The sequence below is a fragment of the Terrapene carolina genome, unplaced genomic scaffold, assembly GCF_002925995.2.
Source record: "Terrapene carolina triunguis isolate 2854851 unplaced genomic scaffold, T_m_triunguis-2.0 Scaffold233, whole genome shotgun sequence".
Taxonomy (NCBI): Eukaryota; Metazoa; Chordata; order Testudines; family Emydidae; genus Terrapene; species Terrapene triunguis.
Window position 1 is genome coordinate 1505127 of NW_020664584.1, and position 17890 is coordinate 1523016.

A 17890-nucleotide genomic window follows, 5' to 3' on the forward strand; every position below is an offset into this window, starting at 1 on the left:
AGAGAGGAGGTTAAAAAAATAAAAATAAAAGTCAGCTGAAGATGTTCAGCCCCTAAACCATTCTGCTTTTTGCACCTTGATGTTTCAAGAGATCCGGAAACCCTTCCACTCAATGGTGGACCTCTGTGGACGTACAATACACAGCCAGATTAGCCAAGTATATGGTTTGCCCTTGTATTTTAGTGAGGTTTTGTTCAGTGTGCCATATGGCACCACAAACTAGTGTCCCCTGACACTAAGTATGGGATGCAAAGGGAGTAGAGAAGAATGATCAGACTATTGAGGCCTAAAATTTGACTTGCATTAAAATAGTTATAATATGATCAGGAAATTTCCCCTGGAATCTAAATATTAAAAAAATAAAATAAAAAAAATTAACTATCAACCAATCTGATGTCCGATAGGCATGTAAGATATATAGCGTAGGAAGGAAAAACAACTCCTGCAGCAAACCATTAATCAAGAGTCACCATGACCAGAGGTACACATATATATCCCTGCTGAGAGTAGTGATGTTGGTGCACAAAGTGAAGGAGACAAGGGAGCCATATTGGCTTTTATTCAATTCCATCTTCTGCCTCTCATCATCTTTACTAAACCAGGAGACAAAGTATCATTTAGCTTTCCTATTCCCCTCACACACACAGTTTAAAACATGTCAACTTGCTGTCTACGAATAAGCAACTATTTCTAGCCAGGAACAGAGGCAAATCTCTGCCAAAGCACACACCAGTGACACCCACAAATATGGTAGTAAGTGGTGCCAAAACACACTTCTCCCCTCCCACAGGAAGGTAAGTATGTGCGAACTCCACCAACCAATGGAATGAGAGATTCAGGTATCATGGGAACACACTCCAATGTCTCCAACTCCTCAGACTCAAAATATAGTCACATTTAGTTCTTTCAGTGATCGGTGAGATCATAGTTCAGCTTGGTTGCAGGATCGCAATAGAGCCTTTCCTCAAAGTGAAATCACTGTGAAGAAGAGATCTTTTGAGAGCGAGGGAGCAGAAATTGCTGCATCAGAGGTGCACATTCAAGGTCTACCTTTTCTATTGAGCATGCCTCTTCAGTCCCAGATCTCATTCTTGACATCACATTATGCTCCAGCACTCTCAGAGAAATATTTTGCATGCATCTCATGGATACAGCTAATAGTGAGGAATATTTTAAATCCCAATAGCTTGTTGAAGAGTCCACATCAGTGGTTTTTTAATTGACTCTTTTACCTCACAAAAGTCAATGCCAGAACTGCTACTGTTAATGGTTTAATAAACTACTGGGAAAGTAAAATGTAGTCCTCTTGATTCACCAAGTGAAAAATTTACATTATATGCAAAAATTAAAGTGAGGGAACTATCTGCCCAGTCTAAAGAACTTAAGTCAACAAAACATAGCAAAGGAAGGCTCACTTAGGCCAAAGATGATTGAAAACATCACACTAGAAACTAAGCTACCAACAGGATTGCTGTTAGTTTAATTGTAACATAAACATACATTGTTTGTGTACTTCTAGCAGGAAGCAGCAAAACAGAGGGTTGCAAAGGAAAAAGGGATAAAGCTGCTAAACCAGTTGAAAAAGGTGCAAGTGATAAGCTGGTAAGATGTTTTGGGGGTTAAATGCCATTAAAATGGCTCAAAAGTTGCCTACAGTTGGCACAGAGTAACCACTGGCCTTAGTTGTTATTTTGTAAGCAGAACTGCAGAAACTTGCTTGGATTGAATTTCATCCCTCACTTTCCCTTCTTTCAAAGACTTGAGCAGTCGTCCTGTGATGGGACTATAACTTCAGTACTATGGAATTTATCGAGAGCCCTGAATGTTAGTAACTCAGCTTAAAAAACAAGAGCAACTAACAGGCTACTTTGGCATCCACAGCTCCTTTACAGGAGTCTGGTGATGCAAGTGACTGGGAGCTCTAGCAAAAGCACCGCAGTAATTATGGACACCCTGTCAGATGGACGCGGGCATTCTGCTGCAAAAGCAGGACTGGTCACGGGATTGACTCCTCTACTCAGAGGAGGCTGGCAAGCGGTTGACCAAGTGTGGAGTACTGAAGTCTAGAAGTTATTCTGGGGTAATCTCTGAATTGGACGAGGCCTCCTGAGCACAGACAGTAGGATGCTGAGCAGATCTCTCACAATAGCTTGTGGGTGAAGTCGACACCGCATTTTCCTAGAGATGGTCTTTGCGGTGGCTTGGACATTTGTTTGAACATGCTATTGATAAAAAAGAATCTCACAACTTCTAAGTTTAAAACTTCCACAATGTTTCATGGGAACATCCCACTGCTTCTGAAGCAATTTCACAGACAGATGCCCCTTTAGAGTGAAAAATTCAATTTTCATCCACTCAAGTACCTTTCACTTAATCCAATCCCTGGTTAATATGATCATACCTGCAGGAACCAAATCATCATTTATATTAAAATAAGTTCCGCCTGTTATTCTGATCACTTCAAGCAGGTGTTATGGGAAAAATTAATAACTCGGTATAGAAAGCTATATATAAAAAAGAGACCCTAACATCGAATGAGAAGGACGAGGGCCCAAGGAAGACCAGCAATGATGAAAATAACTACTAGTACATGGTGCATTGGTCAGACATTGACACTTATGGTGTAAAGCATTATCACACGCTAAGTGAGCTGTGACGTGTACCCTTGTGACCACTGCTTATTTCAATCCAAATAGATTCTAACAGAGGTTTCCTGTTTCTATAAAGTTTATTCCTCTTTTTATGATCCCTGGAATTTGCTTATACAGCAAATAATTAGACTGGACCACCACCTCACTCCACCACTTCACAAGAGAACCCTCCCCTCCTATTAAGAATGCCACCTTCTATCCCAGTAAGTGTGAACCCTTAACAACTTACCATCATAGTAGAACTTGACATTTTCAGGCAGGGGTTCATATGGCGGAGCAAACACAGGACCTTTGTGCTCTAGGAATTTCCATTTAATGCCTTCAGGGTAGCGCTCTTCCTCCCACCTTTAAAAACAGACCAACAAACTGATACAAACTCACCCTCCAGCCATCATTTCCGTGTCTACATGGGAAGGGTGGTATATAAAAACAGTAAGCAATCACTGCATTGCACTTCACAGTTCACAATGAGCAGTACACAAGCAAAACCTAGAACACCAACTGCCATCTTTTTGAAAAGCATGGAACAGGCTCCAGAGACAAATTAATGTTCTGGGCCAAATTCACACTGCTGTTATGCCAGAGTTATATTCAACTGAGTTGCAGCAGGGATGAGGCTAGCCAATTACGTTCTTCACCAAACAAATGCATGCATGTGTACTTAAGAACGTAAAGGACTGAATGCCAGGTAAAGTACAGGCTTCTTTACAGCAGACTGTCAGTTTAACGAAGCCCTCATCTAACTTCCAGTCCAAGATCTCTCCAGAACAGAGATGGACAACAGCGGCAAATTATGCGATCACTTTCTGATGTGGACAGATGTCCCATTAAGGATAGAGATGATAAAGAGAAACTGATTTTCACTTGTGACCTAAGCAAACCCAGGTGTTTGGAGAAGAAATATTAATTAATTAATCCTCTCTGTCAGCTAGAGTTCATTGCCCCCCTTTTTTTTTTGCATAATAAAGAGAACACGTTCTCTAAGGCAAGCACAAAACAAAGGATAAGGACAAAGGTGCCCTAAGGCTCCTATTGCAATAATTAACTAGGTCCCATAATAACCCTGAGGTAGGTATTACTATTTTCCAGCTGGAGAAACTGAGGCAGAAAGGTTTAGAGACTTTTCTGGTGTCAATCAATGACATATCCAATAACAAATTGAAGAGCCCCAAGTCCTGGCTTCCCAGTCTTTTGCTCAAACCATCACACCACACTCCTTCCATACATCTGCACTGATCTTTTGTTATAGTGGCAATAAAGTAATTGTTACACACCACTGGCACAGGATCTCCTGCTGAGAAAATAATCTATTTCATCTTAGCATTTATGCAGCAGGGGGACACTATTATCCTGTCACAGCATTCGATCTCTTAATCACCCAGCCAACTTGGACAAAAAATGCCAGGTTTCTCCATGCTGCTCCTGATTCCTGTATCCCCAGCCTCCTAGCAAGTTTCATGCTGGAGTGAGCCATCAGCTAGGAGAAGACATACATGTACTGGCAGCAACGCAGGAAATGTTGTGCACAAATAAGTGCTGGTTGCTGCAGCCCTAATTAGATAACAGGATCACTGTATAAGAGACAGGTACCATATAAATATATAATAAGGCTTCTCTCTGAAGGAGCCCAAAGTGCTTATTAACTGATCTGCATATAGGCACTGCTGAAATGCAGTCACAGCCAGAGAGACCAGGAATCAACTGGGACATAGCACACTGCTATGATAGGATGATACTGGTTTTGGTCAAAGAACCTGGACCCATCATTACCTTTACAAGATGTGCAGTGAGCTCCTCCGTGTCCAAGCAGAGCAGACAGAACCTCAGTTGTTATAAGCCTCAGAGTAAAGACACCGACAAACTAAGGGCTTCCTTTCATGACCTTGCTCGTGTACGCTGGTGGCACGAACTAAAAGGTAAATTTTAGTTCATGCCAACTTAACCCTCTAGGGCTATGTTAATGTGAACTAGGTACCTCTTAGTTCAAGCCAGCAGTCTCCACATGGGGCAGTTACAATGCAGCACTTTGGTGAGCACTGCAATTCACACCCCATGTAGTCCGCATTGCTATGCAGTGGAGACATAGCCAATGTTTCACACGTCTAAGAACAAAGGCTGAGCTGACCACTTTGAGATCCGAACCTGCAGTAGTAGGCGATTTCTAACCTGAAGTTTCCATCACTCAAAAGTCCACTCCAGCACAGAGAAAAAGTTGACTCCTGCATAGTGGCTATGTGGTGGTGAAGAGGGAAGGAGATCATCTGCCATTATTAAGGCTACGATTTAGTCACAGGTATTTTTAGTAAAGTCATGGACAGGTCACGAGCAATAACCAAATATTCACGGCCCAAGACCTGTACCTGTGATTAAATCTTAGAGGGGACCTTGGCCGCTGTGGCCGGCTGCCTGGGGACTGCTGCCTGGGCTGCCAGAGCAGTGGCCAGTGTGGCTGTCCCTGGGGCTGCTCCAGCAGAGGCTGGTATGGCTGGCCCCGGAGCCAGCTGCTAGGGCAGCCCTGGGGTCAGCCAAACTGGCCCCTGCAGAAATCACGGAGATTGTAGAAAGTCATGGAATCCGTAACTTCTGCGACCTCTGTGACAGACACGGAGTCCTAGCTGTTATTGTTGCAATACTTCAGGACAGATTTGCTACTATTCCTTTTAATGTTTGTTTGCCTCACTAGCCCCTCACCAACACTCTCCTGACATTCCCTTGTAGAGATTTTGTACCTCTGAAGCCGCCCTACTCTCTAGTGATGTTGAGATTAGATTCATTGTTTTGTGGGGGCACTCTTCCGGTTCGGAAGTTGAGCTGACTGCAAAGTGGCTGTGCCTTGGAATAGGCCGTTCCATGCTGGGTTCTATCTGCAGCTCTGCCACTAACCGAGTGACCTTGGGCAAGTCATTTCACCTCTGTGCCTCAGTTTCCCTGGCTGTAAAATGGTGATGCCATTGCCATCATCACGAGGATTAAGATGCTCAAGAAGGCAAGCACTAGAGAAAACACCACAAAGAATTCAGATCTTCAGAAAACTGACTGGTATGGAACAAATAAAATCCCTTGAAGAGATGAGGCTGGAGCGCTACAAGATGGAGATGAAACCCCTTTCAGAAAAAGCTGCAGATGGACTAAGCGAACACCAGCAGAAGGACATTGTTACTAACGGCCGGGTTTTGCACTCAAATACAGTTTCGCTCAGCAGTCAGCACAATTTGCAGAGCTCTGACACAGCTAACTTTGACTTATGCTGCCAAGACAGGCAAGGAGAAAGTTCTGTGGCCTTCCAATAAAGGCTTGCCGATGATACCAACTATGATATAAAAGGGGGGAACTAAATATTAGGATACAGAGACAAAAAACAGGAAGGTTTGCTTGAGATAAAGCCAAAAGAGAGGCTTGTTAGGGCAAGAGACCTTTTCTGGATCACCAATTCTTTATGTACTAATGGTTACAATAAAATTGAAATAGATGAAAGCCAGAGCACCAGAAAGAGATCAGGAAGCTAGGAGGGAATTCAGAGAAGAGCACCAGGATGTTATGGAGGGGCTGAAATGACAGATGTAGGATGAAAGAGTAAAACCTAAACATACAAGGACATTTGGTGGTCAGGGTTGCATTTGAAATCATGACAATTGGAGTCAAATATTTGAAGGCTGTAAACACTACGAGGAAGAGGAGTTATTTTAGGGAGATGCAAGGCATGATGGGGTGAAACTGAGGAATGCAAGGTGAATACTAAGAGGGGTTTCCCAACAAGGAGGCCTACTAAAACAACAGAATAACCCCCAAAGGGAAGAGGTAGAAGGAAGCTCCTAAGTTGAGTCACTCAAAGGTCTTACAAACAAACAAAGTGCTGAGATGACAGGAGTCTGGAAAAATATTTGCATTTGAAGCCAAGCTGTATTAAACTGTAGGGAGTGATGAGGGCCAGTCCTCGAATACATGAATATTCATTACCCTACACATACTCTGGGGGACAACACTGGATCGTATTAGAGATGCCAGTACAAAACCACTCGTAAAGAAAAATTCATCCGCTGAGTCATCGAGCTGACAAGTTCTTCAAGGGGAGAGTGACACAGGTGCATCTCATACCCCAGGGCCAGATCATTTTCTCCCTCTTGCACTCAAACTGGAGAATCCTCATTTATTTGTAAATCTATATTTTTAAATGCCAATTCAGTGAAAACTGAACTTCAGTCACACCAGTTACGTTACTTTTTGGATTCTGCACAAGGGAAAAAATGCTTCCCATTCAAATGCTTCCCAGATTGGACAGATTAAATCTTAAATGCTTTTAAAAACTCAAATAGAATGTGTTCTCTGATCAGCTTTCATTCATGTGTTCTTTAGGCAAGATCCCTTTTGTGAAGGGAGACGGTTGCACAGCTGAGATCAGACTGTAATAATCGGGGGTGAAAGCCAAAATTATTTCAACAGTATGCTTCTAGTTTAAGGAGGTCCCAGGATCAAGTTTGCCTTTGAAGTGATACAGTGCTTAGTCTCCAATTAATATACCTGCACATAACAAAAAAACCTAAATCGTCAATAAACCAAGGAGCTCTCATATTGCCTCATGATGGCGGAAACCCGCAGTGTCTGATCACTCTGGGTAGCCTCTATTTTACAGCAGGGAAGAGAATGGATCCATCAGCTTCTGGATCACTTGCTCCAGGATAGGCAGGAAACTAGATCATTTTAAGGCAGCCCAGAAAAGCTGAAAAATGAATATTTTAGAACTCAAATTTCTGATTTTTTTTTTAATGTAAAGAATGAGTATTCTGAAATGAGATTTTAAAAATGTTTGGAAACTAAACCACATATTCAGAACACAAACCTTGATATGATGTGCTAACAACAGTAAAAGCTAGTGGATCTGCAGGTCCCTGTTTATTTAATCTCTAGTCAGAGCACGATATAATGAGTTGAGGGTAAGCAAAGAATGACAAAAGGTTAATTTATCACAGAGATATTACCATTTCCACTTTTGCTCTTCCTCTTTCTTCTGCTTCTTTTTCTTGTTGTCTCCTTCAGGGGCTCTCTTATCTTTGCTCTTAGTTTTCTTGGATTTGTTGTCCTACAAAGGGAGGACGAGGAGGAAAGGCAGAAGGATTATGAGAACACAGCTATGTTTTATTCAACAAGATATTTTTAAAATAGAAAGACTCTTACTTAGACCAGGTCTACACCAGAAAATTTACAGGTATAACTATGTCGGATAGGGCTGTGAATTTTTCTGACATTTCTGTGCTGGCGAAAGCCCTAGTGTATACATAGTTATACTGGCATAAAAGAGTGATTTTGCTGACATAGCTTATTTTGCACACCAAACCGGTATAAACCCTACCAGCTCAAAGCACTTTTCTGCTGGCATAGTTGCATCTACACTAGGGTTTTTTCTGCTGGTACAGCTATTTCAGCATAGCTTTTAAGTGTAGATTAAGCCTTAAAGAGATAAGCACACCAATTGGGACTGGTCACAAAATACATTTCACCAGCATCCCTTTGCCAGCAGACTAGGATCCTGGAGCACTGTTCCTGCCCTCCAAGTAGCTGAAATCTCTTGTCATCTTAGTAGCTTTGATTTCCTTTCCAAACAGAACAGGACCTCAGGGCTGATCTACAATGGCTTTTAAAAAGCACTCGGCAGCTGCGTTGACACTGTTATAGCTAAACCCTGGACTAACTTCTTTGCCTTTGAGCTGCATCACATCATCTGTGCCAATACCAAAAGTTAATAAAGTTCCTTTTTCCATTGATAAATGCATCTGTACAGAAGGAGGGGTGTGCTATGTGGATTAATCTGGGAGCATTAGATCTGATCTACACTTACAATTTAAGTCAACATGGCTGTGGTGTTCAGGGGTGTGAAAAAAATCTAGCCCCCAGGGGCACCATTGCTATGCCAACATAATCCCCGGGAAGACAGAGATAGGTCAATGGAAGAATACTTCTGTTGACCTAGCTACCGTTGCTCTGGGAGGTGAAGCTCCTACAGCAATGGAAAAACCCCTTACGTCACTCTAGGCTGTATGTACACTACAGGATTATACCGGCATAGTCCCCCACAGTGTAGACATGGCCTTAGAAAGTTATCTTCTTGAATGAGTCTTAAAAATGACCAGTTTATTTCAAGGGTAGAAACACTCCTTTAAATTTCTATTTGGGCTAACAGGGCATCAGACAGATTAGCTTTCATTGTTCTACAAGATACCACAAGCACTCCGTTCTTAAATCAAGAAATTATAACTTTTGTCTCACAATTTACCTCTTCCTCCTCTTGTTTCCTCTTCTTTGATTTCTTGATATCTTCTGTTTTGATTTTTTTGGGTTTATAATCTTCACTGTAAGAGAGACAGACCAGTTACCAAAAAAACAACAACACTACTTCGTTTCCTGGTATGCACTTACATATAAGCATGAAGGCTACATGTGCAAATTCACAAACACCTCTGGGATGGACACCCATGCTCATTCTCCCCATCCTCCGAAACGTACAGTGGGGTCCCCTAAAGAAAGAAGAGCACTTTTTTGCTGGAATGGATTCAGAAGCTCTGCCCCACACCATACAGCCAATAGACCCCTAAAATGATCTTTACAAATCTGAAACTGATGTGAACAATCCTCTGAATGTGGAAAGATTTAGCGAACTTCACTAACTCCAAGTGCATGGGTTTTCCAAGATAAGGAGCCAATTCACAGGCATTAGTGGCCACCCAGTGAGAAGAATGCTAGATAAAGACTGGAACACTTTACAAGAGATTTTTTGGGGGGGAAAAAAGCCCATCTTACTCATTTTTCCTTGTCACTGCTAACAATCCAGATGTCACATCACTCCAATCAGCTCACTTCTTGCGTACTAGTTAGTTCGACAATGCCACGATAGTGTTAGTGAGGTCATAATCCTTCCATAACTGACACTGGATTGGAAGGTCACTAAAACTCATCAAGCAGAAGGCAGTGGCTGACTATACAGAAGAAAACTTCTAACGTCACATCCATCTCTCTTTTGGAAATTGACAAATACTATGCAGTAACAGAAGAAAAATGGGACTGTGGTAATGGTCATTTACTAAGTATGAAAGCATGACTGTGTTCCTTAACTCACTAGCAGTGATAAGCAATGGCAGTGATTTACTCAGAGGGTCACATTAAGATACAGCTGTGCTTTGCAAAAAGCCCATTTTACTGTGGGACTTCACATGGCCTGTAGGTCTTGCGTGTGCATTTTGATTAAATCATTGGGATAACTCACAACATATTTAGACCCTTTTAAAGGGGAATCCATGCCAAGCAGCGCAGGCAAAATTAGGGCTGACAAAGCTTTTTTTCTCCTGTGCAGTCATTTCACCGCACAGCAGAAATTACTGCAGCCACTTAGTGAACGGTTATGCCCCTCTTACTCAGATTTACGTTTTACATTCTTAATACCCATGTCCCTTTTCTCTGCCTGCCTTCTGATTTTGTATTCATTAGTTTTGCAACGCTTAACAGCGCCTTTTCCTCCTAGAGACAGAGTGCACCGAAAGATACTTTTTCAAAAGAGCAGCATGGGTACCATACTAAAAATACACCTCAATCATTCGTAGATCTTAAGCATAGCAAATCTATCTTCCAATAAAAAAATCTGGACCCAGATCCCCAGTCCCACATCCAACTTGTTAATTCTGAAAGGCCCAAAACCCCTCTAAACCATTCTCTTCACACAGGCGCAGTACACAAGTTACTTACTCGTCCTCCTCCCGAGGTCTCTTTAGGGGTTTGGAGTCCTCCTTGGGAGATGTATAATAGCCATCCTCATCAGGTTCATCTTTAATACGCGGCGGACTAAGGAAAAAGGCAGAGGATTGTTTGTTTAAATACAGAACACTGAGTCAAATAGTTTTTTGAAAACAGAACCGATTCAATGTAAGAAGTGAACTGTAAAGAGACACTGCCGGCTGGTCTTGGGAGTGCAAAGTTCCTGTATTTCTCCTAGCACCTGCACCAGTGTAGGGAGCTACACCCCTTACATCGTCTGGGACTACGCAATTTCCCCTACAATTGCGGACACTATCCAAAAGGCCTAAAGCAATGCAAGGAATGCAGCAATATTTTACATGTTAAGGTCGGGGTTCTAGGTTACTCTGAGGCTTGTATTTTAGGTAAACAGAGTGCAGCTCCCAAAAATTTACAAATGTATTGTTTAAAAACTATTGAAGTCTATGCATTTATGCTGCAAAACAGGGACATCATCAAGTAACAGAAGTCCAGAGTCTTTGTTAAAAATAGTATCTCAAAAGAAAACAGTTTGATTTTAAAAACAGCATTTGCAAATGGAACCTTGCAGCATTACGCTAAATTTGTGAGAACTAGATATGAAACAGATGATCAACAAAAAGTTACACTAATTAGTCTATTTTCAATATCTAAGCTGCAAGAACGCAACATGTGCATGCTTCCCCCCAACTCTCAAATAGACAGCATAAATATTAAATTAGGCGTAACATTTTCAGTCTTAATGTGCCATCATGCTAGCAGCAGAAATAATTTTAAGACATTATTTTAAAAGAGATTGTCCTTTTAATTAACTTGTTTTTAAATTTCAGTCTTTGCTTTTGTAAAAAGCATTTAACTTATCTTTATAAAACAAATAAGCTACAAAAAGAATCAGAAATCTAATGATTTCTGAATCACCACCCTAAATGCAATTCTAGTCAGGTAAGCAACTCGAAGAGCGACATCTTGAGCATTCCTATTCACGTTCCCTCAAATGATTTCTGTATCAAATTAGCTCAGTTTCCAAGTCAACACTCAGATTTTGTTATTGGGTGGAATGGGAAAAGAGAAATCAAGTAGCAGTCTGCACTGTACATCACCCTCAGAAAGAGACATTCTGGAATCTTAATTTAGCTGGCAATTGTGTTGAGGAGGCAGAACAGGCCAGTTTGCTCTTTCACAGCTGTATAGGTTCTGTGGTGCTGGCAGATGTAACTCAGAAGACAGAGAACAGATATGTGCTGTTACGAGGAGCCATTTTTATGGCATTACTTATAACCAAGACCTAAGCTTCCAGACATTTGAAAAGTATCACCATAGGGGAAAAAAGGTATTCGTTTACCCTGCACAATTTATTCTTCCTGCAGGTAGAGGTCTGTGGCTTTTTATCATCATCACTATTATTAAAATGTTGTCTGCTTTATATAAGGAATCTTAATGCAGAAACATCTCCAAGCACTTGGCAACAATAGGAAATGAAGTTTGAGACAGACAATGCAAAATTGAAATAAACAGGGTATCACATTGTTCCTGAGAACACACATCTAGCTCGCCAAGATGTAGCCCAGGCCATAATGCTTCCCACCATCCTCCAAATCTTATTTTGGGTAGTTTAGATTTTTTGGAAGGTGACTTACTTCTAGTGAGCTTGACAATGGAACATTTCAGTGGGAGAAATATAAATTACTTCCCTATTAGCCTGTTTTGGGTCACCAACAGTGGGAGTCTGGGAAAAGTCTTGAACTGGCATGAGGAGGTAATGATGCACTGGTTACACAGAGTGCTGCAGTTGGAACCTGTGCTGAGCCAATTCCGTTAGTATGAGAGGGCCAAGTGTTCCCAGCTAAGGGCTTGTTTGCACTTGAAATAGGACAGTGGCACAGCTGCAGCTGCGCTGCTGAGCGCTTTAGTGTAGACACTACCTTTGCCGACGGGAGGGGTTCTCCCATCAGAGTAGGTAATCCACCTCCCTGAGAGGTGGCAGCTAGATTAATGGAAGAATTCTTCCATCCACCCAGTGCTATCTACACCAGGGATTAAGTCAGCTTAACTACAGTACTCAGGAGTGTGGATTTTTCACACCCCTGAGCAACATAGCTGGGTCAACCTAACTTTTTAGTGTAGACCAGGCCTAACACACATACATTCGGTGAAACCATGACGGTGCTCAATTGTCTGACTAGAATCATAGTGTTAAAAGGGACCACAAGGGTCATCTAGTCTAACCCCCTGCCAAGATGCAGGATTTGTTGTGTCTAAACCAGAGGTGGGCAAACTATGGCCCAAGGGCCACATCTGGCCCATGGGACCGTCTTGCCCGGCCCCCAAGCTCCTGGCCCGGGAGGCTAGCCTCTGGCCCCTCCCCTGCTGTCCCCCCCTCCCCTGCAGCCTCAGCTCGCTCCACCGCCGGCGCAATGCTCTGGGCGGCGGGGCTGTGAGCTCCTGGGGCAGCGCAGCTGCAGAGCCCGTCCTGACCCAGTCTCTGTGCTGCGTGGTGGCGGCGGCATGGCCCGGCCCAGCTCCAGCTGGGTGGCATGGTTATAGCACCGCCAGCCACCAGTGCTCCAGGCAGCGTGGTAAAGGGGCAGGGAGAAGTGGGGGTTGGATAGAGGGCAGGGGAGTTCGGGGTGGTGGTCAGGGGTGTGGGTCGGGGGAGGAACAGGGGGTTGAATGGGGGCAGGGGTCCCGAGGGGCAGTCAGGAAGGAGGGGGGGTTGGATGGGGTGGGTGGGGGCAGTCAGGGGCAGGGGTTCCGGGGGCAGTCAGGGGACAGGGAGAAGGGGTGGTGGTTGGATGGGGCGGGCAGTCAGGAATGAGAGGAGGGGTTGGATGGGGCGGCAGGAGTCTGGGGGCGGTCAGGGGACAGGAAGTGGGGGTGTGTAGATGGGGCAGGAGTTGGGGGGGGGGGCAGATAGGATGTGGGGGCCAGGCCAAGACCCCTCCCCTAACCAGCCCTCCATACAATTTATGAAACCCGATGCAGCCCTCAGACCAAGAAGTTTGCTCGCCCCTGGTCTAAACCATCCAAGACAAAGGGCTATCCAGTCTCCTTTTGAAAACCTCAAGTGAAGGAGCTTCCATAACTTCAGTAGGCAGCATGTTCCATCAGAAAGAGTTAACAAAAAAGGTACCATGTGCTGTATTAGGCAATTATGGCAATTGCCACTGGCTTATGATAATTACGCTTTACATTTCCAAGATAGTAGTTCCGAAAGGTGCTTGGAGAAGGGCATTTCTCTTTCCTCTACCAAGTCAGAAAAAAGTGTTAAATGCAGAGTCTGCATGTTCAAATATTGCTACTTGAGAACTGAAACTGAAAGGCTCCTGTATCAAGAAGGGACATTCAAAATAAGCATATGATTCTAATCAGGTAGAACACAGGCAGGCTCCTTCTCATGACCCTCCCTGACACAATTCCACTTCAGACCAAGGTGAGACGGGGATGAATTCTCAGTAGTGCATAAAATTAAAAACAGGCAAAAAAAAAAAAGGGGGGGGGGGAGGGGCGGGCACGCAGCTGATCGAGGTTTCCAGCCCTAGATATAAACTGCTTCCAAGGCAGCAGATCTATTTCAATACACAGCAGATGGTCAGGCACCCCCAACTGAAAAACACAAAGTCACAGGACCCAGATTCATGATCTGAGAGCTGGATTTAAAGGAGTGAACAAGGAAATCTTTATTGTTTGTCAGATGTTAAGAAATAAATTGCACTTCTATTAAAAATTCACAAGTAAATGAACTACAAGTAAATCTAGTGGTGATTGGTACAATTCAATATTCATGAAGTCTAGATGGTTCTTTAAGGATTAGGAAGTCAATATGTAGAGTAGAATAAGTGACAAATTTTCTGATTTTTTTTAAAAATGTTAACAAGTGGCCTATCTGCTATTTCTTTACAAACTAGGGTTTGAAATCCTAGTCCCTTGGTCTTGCTTTCAGATAAGCAAGTACCTGGGGGTGTAGCATTATCAACCCCCAACTCCAGAAGACAAAATGCATAGTGAGTCAAATGCTTGCCATGACACCAACTTTACAGTGGGGTACGGATTTCTTCTAGCCCCCACTTAACACCATTTCCAGGAGTCTGCTCTGCCCTGGGCAGAACCTAGTTTCCAGATCACTGAATGAAAGCATTCAAGAATCCATGGTAGGGAACAATCCTGCATGCATAGAACAGACCAGATGTCCTGACAGGTCTTTTCCCATCACTGACTTCTGGGAAGTCAGCCAATTACCCAAAAGTGCATCCATTTGCTTGAGATGGGAGCTCTTTATATGGAGGAAAGATGTCACTGAAATATCAGAGCTCCTGCCTCCACAAACTGGGTGGGAGGGGCCACAATAATTTGAGGATTGGGAAACAAAGCAAAAATCATGACAAACTGCTACATCAGATTACAGACCCCAGACTCACTTTCTTACCTGGAGAAACCATTTTCCTTTTCCTTCTTTATTTTTACATCACCAGAAGATTTGCTCTGAAAGAGAAAAGGGGATAGAGAACGTGCAGCAGGAAACAAGTGCTAGTACTACTTGTAACTTAGTCCTTTTAGCACTGACTGAGCACACCCAGGATGCCTACATCTTTGTGATCAGCTACATGCTGGCCTTCCATTAGTGTCAGTTGGGAAGGTCAAGTGTAGTTATCAGTACAATATCTGCTACATCTTATACTGGGAAACTGCAGCCTGTTGTTGCATAGGATGAACTTAATCTAAATTGACCTTTGACTATTATAAATCTAAACCTGACACTGAGTTCAGAGTGGAATTACAATAGGAAAGATGTAGAGCAAGATCCTTAGTGGTGTAATTAGGCACAGCTCCACTGTGTCCATTTACACCAGTTGAGGATATGGCCCCTAGAGTCTGTGGCTTACAAGATATTGAGCTTTAAGTCTCAAACTTAATTTGGGGTTAGTTTCCACTATTAGATAACTAAAAACTAGAAGCAGTTCTTGTGTCTTCATGTAGTGTAACGGTTAAAGCAGAACTGCACCTTCCCAACTGCACCTTCCCACCCACATTCAAGAACTACCTACCTTTTCTTCCTTTCGTTTCTCCTTGTCTCTATCTTTGTGTTTGTCTTTGTGTTTCTCTGAGCTGCCATCTTTGTGTTTGGTTTTCTCTTTCTCTTTGTGTTTCTTCTCCGAGGAATCTTTGTGCTCACTGCAAGATAGAAGAGTCAGTTCAATGAGGGGCTGGCCGTAAAGAGGCTTGACCAACGGGAGCAACTTACAGTGTTAACGGAACTCCTAAGGCATGAAACTTACAATCACCTGAAATAAAGTCAAATTAACAGGAAGATACAACAAAACAGTTAGGTTCATGGCATTTACTTTCTTCAGAAGGGGAAGAAGGAACATGGGGTAAAACCACAGCTGCTAAGTATTCCAAATCAGGTTAACAGCATCAGTCTGGGGTTGCCAGTGAAAAATCACAACATGATGTATTTACCAAGGTCGAACACTTTAGCTTGGCTCTTCACTGTTCTTGTTTCCAATTAAATCCTGAAAGGTCACAAGTGAAGTGATATTGATAGTCACATTCCACTCCTCTGTGGACATTTGTTTAGACAGTAAGTAATAAAAACAAATTTTGTAGTTTTGACATTTTCATCCAAGGAACTAAATTCACTTTATAAACATTTGGTAGGTGATTATTCCCCTATCAACGGAGGAGAAACTGAGGCAGAGAAAAGTTAGTGACATGCCTAGGGTTACACTAAATCAATGGAATAAAACTCAGCAGTCCTTAATTCCTAGCTGCTTGCTCTAATGAGGCCTCACTGAACCGCAGTCAAAACCACTATACAGCTCAGCACAATTGGCTCTCTGCTCAGGAAAAGCTCAAGTCGGAATAACAATGACATGTCAGGACAGGAGTGCAGAGATGTTACTGTGCCTAGTTTTAACAAATGCTATGAGTTCATTGCCACTCAGATTCAAGTGCTGCAGATTACAGCATTGCCAATCAAGTGTTCAAAAATAATGAATGAGTCTGCAAGGTCATGATAAAAAAAAAGAAATCAAGGTTCTTTTTATTTCCCCTTTTGGTTTCTGAGCCTTTTTGGATACACTCTGATCACGTTCTCAAGTTTTTCACTGCAACTATAAGGGCTAGATTCTCAGGTAGTTCCTTGATCCCAAGAGCTGGAGTCTTATGAAACCACACCAAACATCTCAAGACTCATGTTAAAAAAGTCACAAGAGTTGGCAATGCAGAATTAGCAGCACTGTTCTTGAAGCCAAGCAGCAACTCTACTAGCTGAACATGCCTTAGATAGGCTTGTTTACAAAACTGTATGAAGTCCCATTAAAACAGAAGGAAAAGACCATGGCTCCCTGCAGGATGTACGTGGGGGGAAATAATTGGGTTCCCTTTCATGCTGGGTATGGTGAAACACCAAGCTTCTTGCCTGTCCTGACACAGTTTGCAGACCCAGTTCCATCAGGACTACAACTCCCATAATGTACTCTCTCTTTTATCACTGTTATTCTTCATTGTTTTAACTTAGAAAGATCCCTGGCCTTAAAGAAACATTTTCCATCACTCCTTGGGATTAAGCTGTGTATCAAACATAAGCGTCTTCACTTTCAAAGTCCTCCACGGCCTATCCCCACACTATTTCTCTCTCGTTCAGTATCAAAAAGTCAGCTCTCACCCGTGATCAGCTTAAGAGACCAGCCTTCACTGCCCACTTGTTAAATTTTCAAATAAGCATCTTTGTACTTTTATTCCATGCTGCCCTTCACATAGGGAGGAGCTCTCCATAAACATCCACAAAGCCATTCATTGTTGTCCTTCAAATCCCTCCTTAAAAACTTTCCTTTGTTTACAAAAATCTTGATAAAGGTGGTGCTGCTGGTGTGCTGAGACCACAGCCTATCCTACTGGCTAATACGGGCTCACTGTTTGTTGGTACTTCCCCATCAATCAATCCATATCCATCTGTCATCTCTTCATGGACATGTCAACGGTAAGCTTGTTTGGGGCAGGGCTGTCTTTTTGTTCTGTGTTCGTACAGCACCTAAACTGTGGGGGTCCCGGGCCATGATTGGGGCTCCTGAGCATTACAATACAAATAATAAACTAATAGTACAAAGCTTTATGAAAATGTACGCAGCTTCCTTATTTCAGTCATTTAACACTCAAGTGCAAGTAAAGACACTTTGAATAGTGATACACTGAAAAAAATCACGTCTAGGATGCAAGATGGGAGGGAGCTTTTGAGAGACACAAGTTCTCCAATTCGCCTTTGTTTCTACCTGAACAAATAGGGACATGCAGAAATTGGGCTGCTAGTCTAAACACTACAGAAAGAAATGAGTGTGTTATTCAGCACCCAGAAAGGTTGTGTGATTAAGAGATGGACATCTAAAGTTACAATACACCAATTTGTTCACAACTGTCGGACTGCAGAGAAAAACCTGACTTCAACCTCATCCTGCTGCCTGTACACATACAACTCCTATGGACTC

The 17890-nt window shown here is 42.8% G+C and overlaps 1 protein-coding gene across 1 annotated transcript in view; it reads right to left on the reverse strand.

The window, feature by feature from the left end:
* TOP1 (DNA topoisomerase I) overlaps nt 1-17890 on the reverse strand; it is an 82232-nt gene that overhangs the window by 18468 nt on the left and 45874 nt on the right. The window contains exons 4-9 of the mRNA XM_024202020.3: nt 15452-15578; nt 14833-14888; nt 10383-10478; nt 8920-8995; nt 7628-7728; nt 2881-2996 (exon numbers count right to left, since the gene is read on the reverse strand). Of these exons, the coding sequence (XP_024057788.1) occupies nt 2881-2996; nt 7628-7728; nt 8920-8995; nt 10383-10478; nt 14833-14888; nt 15452-15578 (572 nt within the window). The remainder of the gene's footprint in view (nt 1-2880; nt 2997-7627; nt 7729-8919; nt 8996-10382; nt 10479-14832; nt 14889-15451; nt 15579-17890) is intronic.